General features: G+C 39.9%; 1 protein-coding gene across 2 annotated transcripts in view; it reads left to right on the top strand.

Moving 5' to 3' along the window:
• The window catches only part of LDLRAD4 (low density lipoprotein receptor class A domain containing 4), a 285,288-nt gene that overhangs the window by 83,862 nt on the left and 182,369 nt on the right, over positions 1 to 19,057 (top strand). For both annotated transcript variants that reach the window (XM_077183925.1, XM_077183932.1), the window contains one exon: positions 18,587 to 19,044. In XM_077183925.1, the coding sequence (XP_077040040.1) occupies positions 19,005 to 19,044 (40 nt within the window). In that variant the 5' untranslated portion in view covers positions 18,587 to 19,004. The remainder of the gene's footprint in view (positions 1 to 18,586; positions 19,045 to 19,057) is intronic.

Here is a 19,057-nt window from a genome sequence, read left to right as displayed (position 1 = left end):
GACCAAATCTGCAGAGACCTGTGTGAGTCCATGAAGAGGAGTGAAGGGCACAAACCCACTCTGTGGATGGTGGGGGTGGAAGGAGTCCCTGGCTGCCTGTCCCCTCTTCTGAGTGCACAGCTGCTGCGAGGGCAGGGCGAGAAAGTCCTCATGGATTTTCCTCGTGTTCTTACTGAAAGGCTTAAAACCATTTCTCATCCCATTTGGAGAAACTAGAGAGGCTGAGGTTTCCTGAGGAAAATGCAGCGGCTTGATCAGCATAGAAGGCTAGAAAGCAATGCTCATGAGGATAATTTCTGTCGTTCATCGCTGTTTGGGGAAATAGCTCTTACTGGGGATTGTCCTGGAGAGTTTGGCAAAAGGCATTTGTCCTGGCTGTTACAAACCATTTTGGCATGGTTCTTTCTCTCCAGTCTTGCCTTACCTTCATCTCTGCTACTCACTTCTTTCATAATTTATCTAAAACAGCTTTTCACAAACCGTGAGAGATCGTACCCTTCAAAGCTGAATTGTATTTCTTAACTCCTCTATTCTGCCTGGAGAGCTGTCAGGAGGTGGTTTTACATTTGGAGCAAAGATGACTTGTTTCTCCTCAGCAAGTATTTTTAGTTGCCTCTAGGCAATTTCAGATGGTCTCTACTTTGTCTTTAGTAACATACTCACTAGTATGTTTTATTTTAAGTTGTGATTTGTAGTTTTTCTCTAATTTGGAGATAGCCAGAGGCTGTACCTTCTAAGAGAAAAATATTTTCATCCTCCTTAACATGAAAAAACTTGCTCCGTTAACTGCATTTGACTTAATGTCATGAGCTTAAACACTAACCTGAAAGCTGTTAATCAGACCTCTGGTTTAAAAGAAGGACATGATTAACAAGTCAAATTTAGGTGGTAGCATTAAGCAGTTAGCAACTGAGTTTAGTAGAGTCTTCTATTAAATGTTTGGTTATGACTTTCCTGGTTGATAAATTGATTTGTTTGAGATTCTTTAGTTTTTATCCCTCATATTTGCTAAGAATTGCTTGGGTATGATCTCTAAAAGCCTGACCAATCGGTTTGTTAAAAATATGCCTTATAAAATAGGGATTTTTTTTTTTCAATGTGCTAAAGTTTATTTTTGGCCCTAAAGGGCTAGCAAGGTGACTTTTGCATTTTAGCATCCTCCTATTTTCTGTTTCTGGCAGACCATAGGAGATTTAAGAAATACTTTTGCTCCAGCCCATGTCCTACCCAGACTCTCTTCTGGTCTGGCTGGAGTGGACAGTATGAGGCAGAGTCACTGTCACCAATGGCTTTGGTTGGTTTTTCACCTGTTTTAGGTGAAACTCTTTCTGCTATAGCAGAGCTCTCTTATGACTAACCTCGTGAGAAGACAGCTCAAGGAGAGAGAAAAATATTTGCCCTTTCTTTTGACAAGCTGCGGAGGATCCTGTTTCCCCCACTTTTTCTAAGTAGAACAAATTCACATGTTGAAGTTTTAAAATTTGTTGTCTTAGGTTAGTGGACTCTGCATTAATTTTGTTGTCATGCCGACACCATGGAATCATGACAGCATCTATGTCTGCCTTCACCCTGCAAGCAGGCAGAAGCTGTCAAGCCTGCATTATCTCCTACTCTTGTTCTGAGAGAGTGGAAGATGCAGTGCCTGCAAGGTGGTTGGTAACCACAGTGCTCTTGGTGATAGCTCCTGAAAATGCTCTGACAGTACTCTGGAGATTGTTTTACATCCACATCCAATGGGAGCAAAGAGCTACCCTCTTACCACATTAAATTAGTTTTAAAAATTCTTTTGCATAGCCTTGTAATAGATTACATTAGTGTTACAATATGTTAGTGTTGTTCCTTGTGTGTTTTTTTTTTCTTGGAAACATCTTTGGGGAAGCCTCCTCTTCAGAGATTTGAAGGTCTCCTTGAATGTCCCAACTAGACAGGAACAGGCTTTTAAACTCAGAAATTTAGAATCTTTCACATACATATTTTACACATACAAGGAAATGCATCAGATTTAATTGTAAACAGATCATGGACTCTTGGTGCGTGTTTGGATGGGTTGTGTGTGTTTATATAAGAATAATGTCTTGGTAACTACCTTGCTTACTGCCCAAGGATTTACACTCATACTCTTGGCATTCCTTTTCCTGTATTATTAATGAAAGTTTTTGCTATTAGGGGAAATACTTCTTGTAGAAGTTTTCCAGGGAATCTTTGCTAATCTTCAGGGTTCCAAAGTGAGAAGGGAATGTGTGTGAATTATACACATCCACATACTGTAAAACAACTGTATGTAATCTAACTACTGCTCTTTATTAAATATTTGCTGTTGTATGATTGTTTTCAGCTGCACATTAATTCATATGTCTTTTACTTTTGGACTGAAGTTTTTCATGCTGGCTGCGTACGTTCTGGTGTGTTTTATTTTAGTCAGAATGGCTCCATGGTTTACAATAATGGGATTAATATAAAGCATGTTTTGCATTTATAAAAAGGAAATACTCTGGCAAACTTTTTTTTGAGAAACTTATGGTCCTTGCTTATTTAGAAATTGGGCAGAAATTTGGTTTTTGCTTCTTAACTTTCCAGTGCTACCAATAAATACCAGTAAAGTGTTCCTTGTTTCACCTAAGTGTACCCACATCTAACTGATGCAATAAAGAGCTCCGTTAAAAGCCCCTGAGGGGGTACATGGTTCTCCTGTCAAAGCAGGGTTTGAACAGAGTTGTTAACTAAGACTGAGGCAGTGTTCTGAGGACAACAAAAAAAGCAGTATCAGACATTCATATTTCATTTCTGAAAGCATTTTTGTCCTGGACTCTGAGAAAAACACAAATTGTGTTGAAGTACGTACTGTGCTGGGGAGTACTGGGAAGACACAGTCAGTATGAAAAGGTCTGAGCTTCTGGACTGCTGGGCTCCAGGAACAGCAGGACTTGGGTTGTTTTGAGTTCTGCTGCAACACCTGTCAGTTTGATTGGCTTAGTGCATATTCCCAAATAGACTGGGAACGACACAATCATTTTTAGGACCATGATTTGAACATCTTAATAATGTTCTCTGTACTGTACCTTCAAGGGTTTGATCAGAAAGAGAAATGTCTCATGATGCTTTCATCAACATGAGACTGATGTGACTCCACTGTTTGAGAGTATCAGAGCTCATGGAGAAATTTTGCAAGCCTTATCAGACTCAAAGTAGAAAAAACCCACCTTTTTAGTTTTTGTTTATATTTCTTGATCGTAAAGAGATTGAGATTTCTTAATTTTTTTTTTTATCAATTACCTGCACTCTCTTGAGTACACAAGGATCTGAGTAGAAATGGAGGAAAAATTTTTTTGCATTTATGTGTCTCTAAAATGATTCAGTGAGATTTCATAGTTAAAAATGAGTTAATATTCTGGCAATATTAATTAAACATCACCATACTTAAGCACTCATTTATTTGCTCAGGGAGTTGGGTTTTAGAACTAATTGGGTAAATAAATTCTGTTCAAAGAAGTTCTATGAAGAAATGGGAGTTTAAATAATGCTTTTTGCTGTGTAAGAAAAATGAAAAATGTTATATGTCTTTGATGGTCCAGCAAACCTGCTTTCTGTCCCTTGTCGTACCCCTTTTGGGAGAAATCCAACATGGTTAATGTGTTGGGGGAAAAAAAAACCACAAAAGATTGTTGACAGCCAGTATTTGTTAACAAAGTGAAGCATGATTTGAAAAACTCTTCGTGTGGTTGATTTGTTTGAAATAGTTTGTTTGCAGATTTAGGCCAAGATCTGTCTGTTGGGCATCCTACAGGAATACACCAGCCATGCATCAGACATCAGGAAAATTCTGCCAAAAGCACTGCAGTGGTGCTTCTGATGTGCTGTACTCATCACGTGGGGGCTTGACTAAGTGCCTTGTGCTGAGCTGCAGCTTGTGCTCCACATCCAGGTGGGGGTTAACATCTTTGGGGAGGGCTCCAGAAACATGAGGTCCCTGCTGATGATGCCCCCATGGATCCTTCCCAGTGGGAGCTGGGTGGAGTTGGGTGGGCCAGCTCTGGGCCTCCCCTGTGTTTCCCACCTGGGCACTGAGGCAGGAAGGGCTCCTGAGGGCGGCTGAGCTGCACCAGCCTCGGGAAAGCCCACACGGAGCTGACTCCAAGGTAAGGGGTGTTTAGCCCTCAGGGGCTGAGCCAAGCCATCCCAGTTGGGGGGTTTTATACTCTTACTGCTGTTGGGGCATCCACCTGCACAGAGAGTTTGTCAGGGAACAGGAAAGGCCCTCAGGGATTGTTGTGGGGCTGGTGAAAGCTGCTGGTGTCGGTCTGGCCTCTGCTGCCTCTCTATTTCACCATGTCATGTCTTCAAACCCCTCAAATGGCTGACTCCAGGTCAGGTTCAGCTTTACTTATTGGATAAAGAGTTCAGGCTACTACTGTAAGCTCTACAGTATTTAAGTAGCCTGAGTGCTGTATGAAACACTGGAGTTTGTTTAAAACCTGAAACATTCCCTTGTTTGCCAGCTGCCACTTCCGGTATTGTTTTCTTCATTTCCAGTGGCACTTCTGGTAGCCCCTGATTTTACTGAGGGAAATAGCAGTGCAGTCAGGGTCTCGTGCCTCATGACTTCAGAGAAGATCCTTTCAGAGTTTTAGAAATAATGGGCTCTCAAAGCAGTATGGAAAATGAACCAGCAGCAATTCTGTGAAAGAGACCTCAGGAACCACCACTGCCTTTATCATTCACTGAAAAAGTCAAGTCTTGGGCTGAGGAAAATTTTTTAAAATAAAACCCCCAAATTTGAGTGTAATGAGCTGACATAGGCTGTATAGTAATAATGATAAACTTTATAAAGCAAGTGTCTCTTATTAATGTGCTGCAAAGCACTCTAGAGATTCTCAGTGCTCAAATTAAGCTATAAAAGATAATAGAAGAACTTAAAAAGTTTCTGCACAGTGAATGATTTCATGACAATGGCTTTGTTTGTTTTAATGATGTGGGCAAAGGGCATTTGCCCAGCATCTTCAGCATTCCCAGGGGGAACAGGTGCAGCAGTTACATTTTATGGTTTCACTGTCATTATAGAGGTGCTTTTCTGTGCAGCTGTATTATAATGTACTTCATAGATTGAAAGTGAGATTTGAAGTTAAAAAATTCAGTAAGGCAACAAAACTGGAAGTTTACTTCTGCTATGATTCAGCTGGTTGCAGAAATAAATACATTTACTTACATTTGCATAATACATTTGAGAAGTAATTTAGGGCTGTGACTTTTTAGTGACATCTGTAATCGTAGAGTAGTTCTCTGTGGACTGCATGACTATTATAAGCAGTGATGTTTTATTGATGAGCTCACCCAAGGAGTCAAGAACTGGTTGGAAAGGGAGACAGATTTACCCTCCTCCATCTCAGATGATCTTTTTGCATTCCCAAAACCAAGTAGAAGCAAATAATTTTTAACAGTGCTATGGCTGACAGCCACCTTGGGCTGTTCCCACCCAGCCTTATCATCCATGGGAATGCTTTCCTAAGGAGCAGCTGTAACAGTGAAGTAGGAAATTTTTCATCCACCTAATTGGAATAACAGAGAGAAGTCTGGTTTTTATAACTTAGATTTGAGGTATTGCTAATAGATTTCAATTTGAATGCTATGTGTTTAGTTCCTGATATTTTTGTAGGTGTCCTTTGCCTCTATTCCATTCACTTTCACGACAAAATTGCTTTATTAATTGCAGCAAAAGCACCTGTAGGAGGACTGGTTCATATTCTTGTGAAGTGATTTTTCCTTTTAGTGTAAATTAGTCTTCTCTTTAAGCAGTAAAACGTCTGCAGTGATGGCATGAAATGCTCTAAAAGAGCATTTACTGCAGGCATGGTTTGCATCCAGGACTTTGTACAAAGACACAAGTGTGTACACAAATACACCAACAGTTTTCAGAGACATTTTGTGTAGCACTTAAAATGACAAGAGGTTGTTGCAAGTTGCTGACATATAAAAAGGCTGCAAGAAAGTGCCTCTGAATTGGGAGAATGTATTTTCATTCATTAAGAGGGAGAAGATTACATTTTTCCTGAAGTCACTCCTTGTCAGACTGTTCGTTTGCAGTGGTTTTTTTCTTTTTTAATTTAGCAGATTTGTCTGGGGTTTTGAAGGAAGGATTAAAATAAAAGGAGGAAACTAGATCCCTTTCTCACTTGTAGGGGTGGAGGTTTATCCCAGCTGTGACTGCTGCTAAGTTCCCTATAAAATGCTCATGTGTTGCCCAACTTCTCTCATTTGTTTCAATTAAAATTTGGCATTGTCAATTCAGACTTTTAAGTGCACTTTGGTGGTTTATATTATGAAGCTGAGTAAGGAAGGCAAAGCATATGTGTGCAAAAGAGATATTGAGTTGGAAACCGGAATTGAACTACATTCAGTTTTTGCCAATGCTGCTTTTAAGTTTGTGCTATTTTAATGGTTTCCTGAAGTGATTGTGTTACTAAAAAAGTACCCCTCTGAACTGGAGTTTTTGATGTTTGCTTCTGGCTACAATGTAAATTTGGTTTGGTTATTTGTTAAAAATCCACACAGCTCTCTCTGCAAATGCATATTTGATTTTTTTTTTTCCTCGTGAGTTCTGTGTGATTTTCATAAAAAAGCCCAGAGCCTTTTCTGCACTCTAAAATAAATGTGGAGCTTCAGTCATGTCAGGAAGTCTCAACAGATAAAAAATAGGGTTTACATTGACATATTTTTATGTATAAGATGATGCAAACAGTAGCAAAACCTTTGACTTTTAAAATTGTGAAGATATATGTGACTAAAAATGGCTCATTACCAATCCATAATGTGCACTGAATTAACATACTGGGGTTGGTTGGTTTGGTTTTAGTTCTGTCATCATGGCAGGGAACGATATTACACATTGTTTGGTTGCTTTTTCTTGCACCTTGTTTAAGAACAAAGAACACCAACAAACACCAGACAAGGAGTTTTAAGCTAGAAGAAATAAGAAGAGGCAGAAAAATGTCTAGATAAATCAGGATCAGTCTTGCTAGCTTATGCATGTACTGGGTAGCAACCGACTCCTTCCAAAAAATGGGACTCAGAGAAGTAATTCTTCCATTTGCCATAGGAAGACAGATGTGATGCAGCTCCTCTGGGGTTGTCCCCTCAGTGATAGCAGCCCTTTTTCTGCTGTCCCAGAAGACAGGAGGGCAGACAGTGGTCCCCAGGGCATGGGGTGTGTATCCCTTTCAGCCGGAGGTGGGGCAGTGCAGTCAAGTCTGTGCATCACTGCTGAATGGAAGATTGCAGTTTACCTGTGGGTTCTGGGATGGCCATCCTGCTTCAGAAAGGTTTTTTGACACCTTCATGTTCCCTTAGCTCAAGGGTGCAAAGAAATGCTGCAAAGCCTTCCAGAAAGTGAGTGCCATTTGCAGGATCTGCATGCAGCCCCACGGATTTTGCATTTAAAAAGAATGTGAGGCACAGATATTTAGTTTGATGGTAATTAACTTTGAACAGTGTACTGAAATATCTGGCACATTTAGAAGTGTTTTAAAATCAAGGTTTCAATTTGTTTCTGAGAAATTTTGTAGTTAACCCAGTTTCTGCTCTTGATGCATGAGTGACTGGGTACCATATGATGAACTGTGTTATATAAGATGCTCAAATTGTTGATCCAAAATTCTAGCTATTTAACTCTTCTGGGATCTTAGTGTTTCTTGTTTTATTTTTGTCCTGTTTTCTCTTTTCAGTATTTGAAGTGTTGATACGAAGCCCTTTTCTGCCAGCGCTGTTAGCAGAAAGAACTTATGTATACCCATCTGCCTGTTCCTTGGGCATGGCAATGGGTTGCACTACCAGGAGCTTTTAACTGTGTGGTAGATTATTACAGGAGGGATTTTCCTTGCTTTCCCCTCTGTTTCCTCTAAATAGGTTTGTTTCTTACAGCAGGATATAGTGCAATAAGAATAATCAGCATCATTGATTCCAGCTGCTTCCTCAACAGAAAAACTACATTTTATTTGGATGAGCTTTGCTGTCTCCTAAATATTTTGAGAGGAAAACAAGCTTCTCCCTTTCTGTGAATCTTTCCTACCCAGATGTTCAGTTCTTTATTGTATTTTATTAATAAGTCCAATGCTTTCTTAGCTGTAGGGCTGCAATGCAGCAAGCAGATGCTCCTGTTAGAACAAATTTCATGATATTGGAAGCTTAATTATCAAAGGCACAAAGTCAGACTCTCATTAAATTTTCCCCTTGTTTTAAAGGGAGGGTGGGGGGGTTGAAAGGCAAAAAGTATTTTTTTTTATGGTAGGACTGATGATAGGTTAACAGCTTGGAAATACAAAGCTGCAGCTCTATGAAGATAATGATTGTTCATCTGCAGAGATCATTATTTTCTTCTAATATGAGATTGCAGTGTTTCTGTATGGGGTTGTGAAGCTTTAATTACAGTTTGCAGTTATTTATAAATTACGACTGTGCAGGCCCTTCCTATAGGAATCTGTCTTTATTGCAGAGGGTTGTGGTGCTGGGGGAGAGGACTGACTAGTAGGCTTGAAATATTGCACATGTAATCTCATGGACATTTGAAAGTAAAAGTTGTGGGTTTGTACTTTTAAAAGGCTGTTGCAAAACACAAAACAAAGCTAAGGGATGGTGTGTGTGGAGAGTACGAGAAGAGAACAGCTGAATGGGATGTTTGCTTGAAAAAAAACAAATCAGCCCAATTTTCCTTCATAAGAATACCAATTGTTGAGTTCTTTGGTCAACCTCCCCTTGCTGTTACTGAGGGGTGCTGTCAGCATTGTGTCAGTAACACACTTCTGCACTTCCATGCAGTCACAGGCCTCAGTTGCATCCACACACTGTATGTGAGCATAGCAAGAATGATTTTAAAATATAGCAAGGGCATATTAAAATATATCTATTATTTAAAAATATTGGCAGAAAATAGATAAGGCACTAGATTACACAAACACAGTGTTCTTAATGAGTTGTTTGATTTTGCCAGTTAGGGTTAGGAATGCTTCATGAATTAAAGCTGAAGTGAGTGAGTTGAGATTTTCTTTTATTTGTGCTAAGCAAGAGCTTCTCGGGAATTTCACAGATTTAACTGGTAACAGCATTGCTTCCCATGTCTTTTTGCAGTTTGTTTATGTAAAAAGCTGTCCTTCAAGCACAGGAAGAAAATAACCTCTTTTCCTTTTGTATCTTGAGTAATGGGGAGTTGGAGAGAATGGACTGTGGTTTTCTGGGACATGAGATTTAGCTCATCACCTCAGGATACTGTTTTCCTGATGTGCTTTTCATGTGATTTTTGGTGAGTTTTTGGAGTAGTTTTCCAGTAGATTTTTTGAAGAAAAAGGCCAGACTTGAAGCAGAGTATGTATGTTGGTATTACCTGGAAATAAAGAATCATTGACTCTACCTTAGTTAAAACTCTTTCTTTGGCATGATTTTACAATGCTAATTGAATTGGTTTGGATTTTGGCAGAATGATGTACTCTCTTGAGGACAAAATCAAATTAATCAAAGCTCTGCTTTAGCATTTTCTGTCTGTTTTACCAGTAACACTTCTGTTCCCTAAACTTTTTATAGCTCCTTAATCCACAGGTAGAAGTTATATGTACTTTAGTGACTTGATCTGAAGCCCAGAGAGATCAGATAACATGCCCAGAAATATGAAGTCCAATGTACCAAGTCCAAGAAAAATACAAGAAATGTTAACCCGTTATTTTGTTCCTTTTCTCATTTATGTGTTGAAAGCTGGAGTAAAATTGTGTTGTTAGTTGTAGCTAAGACTTGCTGAGGCAATTACTTATGTCCCATTGACTGTAGGGTTTAAAAGCACACACCTTTAAAATGCTGAAAGAGCACTTTCCTCAGTGTTATCTGGATTATTGAGTAATAAAGCAAAGTTCATTTTCCTTAGTCTGGCATGGACAAAACCACCATGGACACAGGAGAAAGTTTTGCTCAGATATGGCTTCTGATACATATTAATCTTGTTGTTATGTAGTGTCATTCAGAGGATAACATTCAAGTGGATGCTCTGGAAAGCAGAGCAGCAGGAGACCACGTTGAAGCAATGGTTTGGATCCATCTGGATTGTTCCATTAAGTTCAGAGCTCACCCATAATGATGGAGCTGCAATTTAAACCTACCAGTTTGGTTAGATACTGGTCAAAATGGAGACCTGGTCTTAATGGAGGCAAACAGGAATTTAAAACTCCTGTTACTTCATGTAGATGGTTGTAGTTTAGTGTGAGAAAGCTGGTAGAGAGTGCATCAGCAAACCTCATGGATTTTCAGTCATCTAAAATCTGGTGCCATTCTACAGCAGAAGTTTTAGGTATTTGTTAAAACAAGGGTCCCTTTGGATACAGTCACACATCTTTGTAAGTTTTCTATGGTACTGGAAGTAAAGTGGATCTGTGCAGTCAGAAACAGTTGCAGGCCTTCCTGAGGCTGAGAGAAGCATACACATGAGCCTGCACTGCACAGACTGCCTGTGTCTCCTGTGCTGCTCCAAGTAGTGGTGGGAACACCCTGTAGCTGATGTGCTCAGTGCTGTCAACATTTTCTTCAAATTGGGTTTTTCTTGTCTGGATAATGTTCCATTTGCATTTCTTCACGCAGCATGCAGATGATGTTGGCTCCTGAGACACTGTCAATAAACGAAATGAAGTTTTGTGGTATGGCTTGATTTACAGGAAGATAGAACTAGTTTTGTGTGCATAAAATACTAGTGGACTTTCCTCTTACTTTCCTTGCCCTCCTGAACAGCTGCTGATCACAGCAGATGGGCGTTAATTGAACTGACTGATTCAGCATTCCAGAAAGTTAGGCCATTCTTATCAGTGTTTCTTCAAATAATATGGTGTCAGTTTATGCTAATTCAATTGTATAACTCATGCTTGACTCCTTAGCAGAAGAGGATTTGCTTTGGTCAAGGCCCAGCTGCACAGGAACACTATGTCCTTCTTGAGGCTGGCTGAGCACACTCACTCCCCAGAGTTGTGCATAGCAAACCCCAGTGCTGTGCAGGTAGTAGCTTTGTACTCCAAGACAGTGATTTCATTCTCCAGCAGCTTCCTCACCCCTGAGGGTCTCTTCAGCATCAGTTCTTTTTTCTTTACAGTTAGAACTGTTCTCCTCTGCATTTTGCATTTGTCAAAATGAGCATAGTGTTGTGCTTTTTCAGTTGTACCTTGTGTTTTGACAGAAATTGGAATAATTTTGGGTAACTCTTATTAACCCCTGAATTTTTAGATTCCCATATATTTTACTTCCACTGTCCCTTGTACTGTGGGAGGACTCTCCCATTCCGTGTCCCTAAGATGCTTGAGATTTTCACATGAGAGATACTGTCTTCTACATTTTCGTTCCAGAACAATGTGCAGATATTTCTGCCTTCAGAAACAAAGTGCAGCTTGGCTAGATCCACGCAAGTCTGACTTTTTTGAGCCAAGTAGGTATGTGTGTCTGTGTCTTCATTTTGTGTAATAGGCGTTTTGGCTGCTCTAATCGATGCAATGGGAGAAGCTGCTATCATCTGTGCACCTTTTTTTTGGTGGACGTGATGCCCTTGCCCAGAAAAAGCTGTCAGTGGAGAGGGGAAACCTGACATTGGATCTTCTTGGGATGATGGGCATGTGTGACATAATTGTAATTTGCTCCAGAAAACAAGCGCTGCCCATTTGCTTTTATTATGCAACAGAAATGCACGGAGATGGCAAATAACCATGTGCCCCTGTTACACCTAAAAGCCTAAATAAAGAGCTTGAGGAGCTTGTGTTGGCTGATAAAAAACCAGAAACTTGGCAAATGGAGAGCTTGTAAACAACATACAGTGAGTGTGTCTGTGTGGTGGGTTCTCAGGATGAGGTGAAAGGGAGCCAGAAGAAAGATTTTCTTGAAGCAGCCATGGGTTCCTGTGGGAGTGGAGAAGGAGACAAATGTGTCTCGTCGTATGCTCAGCTCTGCATTGATGATGGTCTGACAGCAGAGCAGCAGTGGCTGTGTTGTGTTCTCCTGAGGTGTCCCCTCCTTGCTCACACATCCATTGTGGCATGCCAGGGTTAAATGAGTTGCTTCTGTGTCCTACTGCTCCTTGTCAGGATGGTTCAAGTTCTGCAGCTGTGAATAACAACCATGGTTTTCCAGTGGCGTGCAGCATTGTTAATGCCTTTTGGATTGTAGCTGGATGTTGGATACTCAAAGTCTTGAGATATGCAGGATTCCCATGGTTTCTGTCTACTGCTCATTTCCCAAACAAGTCACAGAAACACCAGTCAAAAATTTGTCATCTTTTTCTCAATCTGTTCAATTTCTGTTCAGTGAAATTTTTGCTTTTACCAGCCTTCTGCAAATTCAAATAGTGACCCTTTCTGGAAAAATACTAAGACTGGATTCTGCTCTTACTACCTTTTTGTTATTTTGGCAAATGAAATTCAGAGGTCAGGTTTTTCTTTGACTGATCAGGTTCACAGAGCAGCATGATTAATAATTTTGTGTGACAGATTTGGATAACTATAATTTTATTAAGTTGCAAAAATAAACAATGCAATCTTCTTACTTGCATTGCGTAACACAGCTTGTACAATTTCTCCCAATAATTCTCTCATCCAAATCCAGTAGTTTGCCATGGAGATCTTAGTAAAGATTTCCACTGACTGCATTCTGTCAGCACAGATATGATATAATGTATGGCTTCTTAGTTTGTTTGTAGAGATAGAAAATAGAGGATTCAATTATTTCACTTAACAAGATGAATGGAAGGGAATGTGGCATGTTTGTTTGCATTTTTGGTTATTTATAGGATTTCTTCCTATGTGAAAGGGCTTCCCAAGGAAGTGGTCACAGCAGCAAGGCTGCCTGAGTTCAAGAACTGCTTGGACAGTGCTCTTGGACACATGGTGTGACTCTTGGGGATGGCCTGGAGCTGGACTCAATAATTCTTCTTCCAACTTGGCATATTCTGTGATTCTGGGGAATAATACTTTCTACATGGTTACCAGAGGCTATTTACTTCAGCATGAAGTTACCAGACAGACCAATTTTTTGCCATTGCTTCAGTTTGTTGCTTCACTCCAGAAAGAAATAAACAGGAGGAAGAGGAGAAGTGTCAGTACTGAAACAGTTATCCTTTTCCTTTTTAACTGGATCTTGTCTGCAATGCTTTTTGTGGCATGTGCTGGTGTTTGGGATATATTTTGCTTTATAGAATGTTTTCTCAACAGGCTAGGAAAAACACTGCTGGGGTTTGGCTCTTCTCAAGACCTGTTTCCTGCTTCAGCTAATAAAAAAAGACCACCTTGCTTTGCTTGTGCTCCATTTCCCCTAGTGTAGGGAGTGCTGTAGCAAAAAAGAAGTAAGAAGAAGCTTGGACACAATTCCTTGACAAGCCTAAGAGTATCTGATAATATCTGTAGCAATATAAATGTGTATAACATAACTTAACATACTAACTCATTCTGTATGTTGCTGAAATGCACCAAAAAAGTAAAATACAGCAGCTGTTTAAAAAGTCCCAACTGACCTATGCAAATATTGAGATTGAAAGTAAAAACAAATTATATGTGTGTGTGTGTGAGAGAGAGAAAGATGTGCTTAGATAAACATATTTCGAACATCTGGTTTTCTGCTTGATTTGTGTACGGTCTCCTGTGAAAGTTGCCTTGAGTTTTTTAAGTGGTCTTTGAGTTATGGAGCACAGTATTTCCCAAGAAGCAGGATTTACTTAGCACTGGTGCAATGCTATCTTGGAAGGAAGACAAATTATAGACAGAAGTAAATAAAATAAAATATATGAGGATCACACAGTAAAATGCAGACCTTACCACTGAAGATCAGGTATAATTGGTTGCTATTAATTTATCTAGTTTTTAATCTCTGTGAAAAGCAAAAACAAAGCTTGGAAAACTTGGTAAATCCAAAAGGAGCTGGACAGGTGAGCTATATGTGTGCACAAGAGCATTTTAAATGGCTTTAGCAAACTTTAAAAGATTTTTTGAAAAAAAACCAGTTCAATTAAAAAAAAAAAAGTTGGAAGTGTTTTTCTACCTGAAAACTACTTAGAGAAATATCCAAGTCTGTGCTGCCTTAACCTATGGGATGTATAGGCCTTACTCCAGCCAAGTGTTGAAGCATGCTGATAGTTGAGTACTTGTGTGGGTTTCAGCCGGAGGAGTTTTTTCCTTGGAGATGTGCTCCCATCTCCCGTTGAGCTGGAGCGATGCTGCCAGCCCAGCCTGCCCTGCTCCTGTCCTCCATTCATCCATGGGGCAGGGCGGTGCCGGCAGCATCCGAGCTCTGCTGGGGCTGCCCCTGCCAACCCTCCTTCTGCAGGGACCACGGGGAGAGCAGGGCAGGAAAGCTCCAGCTGTCTCCCCTTTTACACTCCTTCACCTGAAAGCAAGAAATCCAAGCATGAGTTCTTCCTTGATTAATTTAATTTAAAGCACAGCTCACAAGTTGTCCAGTAACTTTCTTAAAAATGTGAATGCATAGGCTCCCTGTACAGATACTCCTGTTAGGAAATGTGTTGTACACCTTAGTGAAATGCTGTCCTTTACCATCCCAAAGGATGCCAAGGGCTATCACAGGAAGTGTTTCCTATGGATGTAGCTCTTCTGGCAACACACTGAGTGAGTTCTTCAAGCCGTGTGGGAATGAAAACATGAGCCAGAGAAGCAGACTTTATGTAGTGAAAGGAAATGGAAAAATCCCCTCTCCAAACAAAAAAAACAATTTGCAGCATTTACATGTCAGCCAGTGCTTTTGAGTTTTTCAAGATGTTACAGAAATATCAGTCTTGGAAAAAGCAATATTTCACTTCTTCTTTCAGAACAAGTTCCTCCAGTCTTGTCCTGGCCGATGGTTGCATAATACTCCATAAAATGTAGATATTAATGCAGAATTTAATTATACTCTTTGCTTACTTTTCTCCCTCAGATTCTTTTTTTACCGTTACCCTTTTGCATCTTTGAAAGTTTAGAAAAGGGAAATAACATGTTTACTAGCTAAATATAACATGAGAATGTGTAAGACACAAAAGGTGTTAAATAGTCAAAATACTTTCTGTTTGCAATTCATGTGAAGTTTAGATGGTTGTGTCTTTCTCAGGACCAAATCTGAGAAAAGTGGAGAGGATGAAAATAAGTGGATTTGATTTTTCTTCTAGATATTCCATTGTGTAAGTGCATAGTAGCCAAAAATTCTTAAGCTACATATTTATACAGCACAATGGTTTCCTCTGGTTTGCTTCTGAGACTCATAAAACACTGCAGAGTAGGTGAATGAAAGCAGAAGTGGAAGAGAGTTCTTGTTGGTATTGGAAAGAAGGCAACAGATGGAGCAAAGAGAAAAATCTCTATTCTTTCTAGTCCACATTTTCTCTTGCCAGCTAATCAGTTCCCACTGGGGTCCCTGCAGGTTGCAAAAAAGTTACATCAAAGACCACACCTTATTATAGTTCTATCAGTATTGTTTATTCTCTCATTTTTAGATGGGTATTTTCACTTTTTGGGCCCTTAAGCAGGTTGGTTCAGCATTTCTGCACCACTCTGGTAGAAAAGGATAAGCACATGGCTTCAGTGGAGTTGGCTGAGCCATGCTGAAATGTGTCAGCAGAGGTCCTGACCCTTTCCATGCATGCAAACATACCAGTGTGTTGGGAAACAAACATAAAACTCCTCTCTTTAAACATAAGCTCAGCTTTAGTGGAAAATTTCTGGATAATGTGAAGTACAATAGAAAGGCTGTAGCTCTGCATGCTCTTTTAATTGAAATTTTCAGTTTTCCTTATTTGCTGTGGTATCATTTGGGCTGCTTTGTCATCTTCACCTGGATGCATTCATAATCTGAGAAACCTGAAATTGTGCAAATGTGACTGATTAAAGTCTGCCTAATGAAAAGGATCACCAAATAGGCCATGCAGCTGTAAGGAAGAAGCATTTTATAAGTACTGAACTTGGTTTTGAATTGTGACAAGGCCCAGCAAGTGCTGAGCTATGCACAGGCTTGCCCCAACATCCTGCTCCAGTTCCTTCCATCCTGCATCCACCTCTGACTTTGTTACCTGGCACTGGAGAAGAGCACTTTTGCAGTGGTAGAAAATGCTCATTTAGGGCAATCAAGAGATACCAGCATACCTTGAGTCCTTAAGGAAGGACTTAAACCGGATGCAGTGCACTATCCTTTGAATATTAAGGTCTGAATAAACTCTTGAAATGTTTCATTATCTTGTAATGTTGTTAAAATTACATCTTTCTTTGTGAATAAGCAGTGGTTACTGAAAGTGTCTGTGTTGTAGTGTTTCTTCAACACTACTGGGTTCTTAACTAGTTTAGCAGAACTGTTGAAGATGTGGAGAATAATTATTCTTTTAATGAAATATTAATTTTCAGTAAAGTGAAAATACTTTATTCTTTTAAGAATTAGAAGTTTTTTATATCTAATATATAGAAATCAAAAAGGAGAATTTCCCTGGATGCTGATGTATTACTGCACATCTCTTGAGCATCTCTAAGATGTGAAATGAAAATGTTGAAAGTAGAAACATCAAAATTTTGGATTTATAAACCAAAATCAAAAGTTAGAAGACTGTAAATGTAAATATGGACCTCCTCTTATAAATATAGAGGAAACTTAGGCCTCTAGAGAGAAAGCTTGGGAAATGAGTACAGCATCCACCTATAGTCATTATAGAATAATGAGCACAGTGTTAAGACCCAAAAGAACTATATGCTGCTGTGTATGTATATTATATTTGCTCCTTTATATATATTTTAGAATAAAATAGCCTCATATGAAATTGTTATTAGTTGCATTGAGCACTTCAAAGGGTTGAAAAAGTATCTCAAGGACCTTTATAATATTCAGGAATAATGGCTTTTTAAACACTATTCTAAAATTTTTTATGCAGTGTTTTCTGATAAAAGATACTACACATTTTTTTTTTTCTTTCTCCCTTAATTTCCACTTTCTTCTCTATTAGGTTGAGATGTTTGGGTAAGAAATGGGGAAAACATTTAAAATCTGTTCTGTAACCTTATTTGCTCTGAATGCAAATGACTAGATTTTGAATACAAGTAACTAATCAGTCATTCCTGTGCTGTGTGTTGAGACAAAAAACACATGTTCTTCAGTAATAGTGGCATTACAAAATTGGGGGGGAAAAGCAATACCATTGAGATTAATCTTTGCTAGCAGCTAGCTTCCATTCAATATGTTGCAAGGAAGATGACATTCATCAGGTGTCAGGCTCACTTGGTTTCAGTGGCACACTTGAGGAGAGATCCTTTCTGTCCTTCACCCAAGGTGGGTCCTGATGAAGCCCTCGAGGTCTGGCTGACTGTACCCCAAGGAGCATGAAGTCTTCTCTGCAGTTTTGGACTCTCTGGGATATTCAGAGTCCAAAACAGGCTTGTTCTGAAGCATATAAGCTCATCTCCAGATGTTGCAGGTCAGGGTGAAGGGTGATGTGGGGCTGGGGAGCAAGCAGTGCGTTATTGCCACCTGCTCCCTGAGCTTGCTCTTGCAATGCTCTGCAAAGCAGCGGCTGCTGGGACTGCCATACTCTGACAGGGGCTGCTCCAGCAGGTAGACCTTGGGTCCAATCCTGTACTGCAAGCCCTGGCTGGACTCATAATCTAAAATCCATTAGTAGGTCATAAGATCATCACAGATATATTTTCAACCTGCCTGTGCCACTGAGCTGGGAGATAGTGAGCCGAGCATCATTGCACGAGGAACAGGATGGCTGGGGAGTGATGGGTTCTCCTCCAAGTCCTCTTTTCTTTCTTCCTTGCTTTCTACAATAATCTTCTCCTTCAACACGGGCCTGTCTGCTGTTCACTTTCACCCCATTAAAGTAATTTTATCCTAGTTTTTAAAACCTGGGCCTGGAACAAGCTGTAGTTTTCAGTGAGCTGTAAGTATCCATGCTATATAGGAGTAGCAGTATCAAGTGAAATGTAACCACCTTTCTGCCTGTGTAGCCTGTGGGTGTTTTTAACCAACCTCATTGAATGTCTGAAGGCACCTGAATTGTATCATCTAAGTTACAATTGAGATTTTTAAAAGATAATCTACAGCAAGACGTACAAAGTTTGTTAATCGACAGGAAGAAATGCAGAGGTTTTTAACCACAGAAGACTGTAAGAATGGCATATATAGTGTTGGCACACAGCTCTCTTTTTTCCTGCTCCAGAAAAGGAGGGAAGCAGCTATATGAAATGCTAATAGTTTCACTGTGGTTTTGAATAGACTAGACTTGAGAGCCTTGAGTATTTTTCCTTTTCTCTTTTAACTGCAATTTTGTTATTGTATTGCTGCCCCCATCTCTGCTAAATATGGCTTTTGAAATGTAAATCATATCATGTTCTCAGAGATGCATATGACACCCTCAGCACTGTTCCTCTTTGCACTTCAAAGAGCTGTGTGGTCACACTTTGCATCTCAGCAAAATCGCAAGATTTGCCTTCTGAAGATCTCCTTTAATGTGTACAATCAATCCCTGATAATGTATTTTGGGTTTTTGTTCCCTCGAGTCTGTTAATTTTAGTGTTGCTACAGGTCATCAGGAAACATAATCTCTTCTTTTTTAATTTCTCAGTGAGCGTGCCTGAGGGGAGAGGAACACAAGAGAGGAGAGACAATTGAACATCACCATCGGCCGAGACCTGAAAAAATGGTGCTGGATGAACACAGGATTAGAACTTAATTGTAAAAGGGAAGGGAAGTCTTGACAGGAGATTTGCTTCATTTTCACATTCATCATGGCACAAATCCTCTGGCTGGCTGGTTGATGGGACTGTCCAACACTTCTCCTTAGTTTCAGTGCAGATCCCTTCTGCTTACACATCGAAAGACCTGGGAACAGGTGGGAACTGGATGGTGCCAGATACAGGAATGGAAAGAGAAATGGACTCTGAGGAGCTAAGATGGAAGTGACTTGACAGCAACAAGCTCAGCAGTTGTCTCCAGTAAGGACAGGTTGAGACGGGAATCTCAAGCTTCTCTGGAAGAGCAGTATGCAGGAAGCTGGTTTTCAGGCCACAAATGCTTTCACAGGTAAGGATTTCTG

This window comes from Agelaius phoeniceus, chromosome 1 (genome assembly GCF_051311805.1).
Source record: "Agelaius phoeniceus isolate bAgePho1 chromosome 1, bAgePho1.hap1, whole genome shotgun sequence".
NCBI lineage: Eukaryota > Metazoa > Chordata > Aves > Passeriformes > Icteridae > Agelaius > Agelaius phoeniceus.
This window is presented reverse-complemented; position numbering and strand designations above follow the sequence as displayed.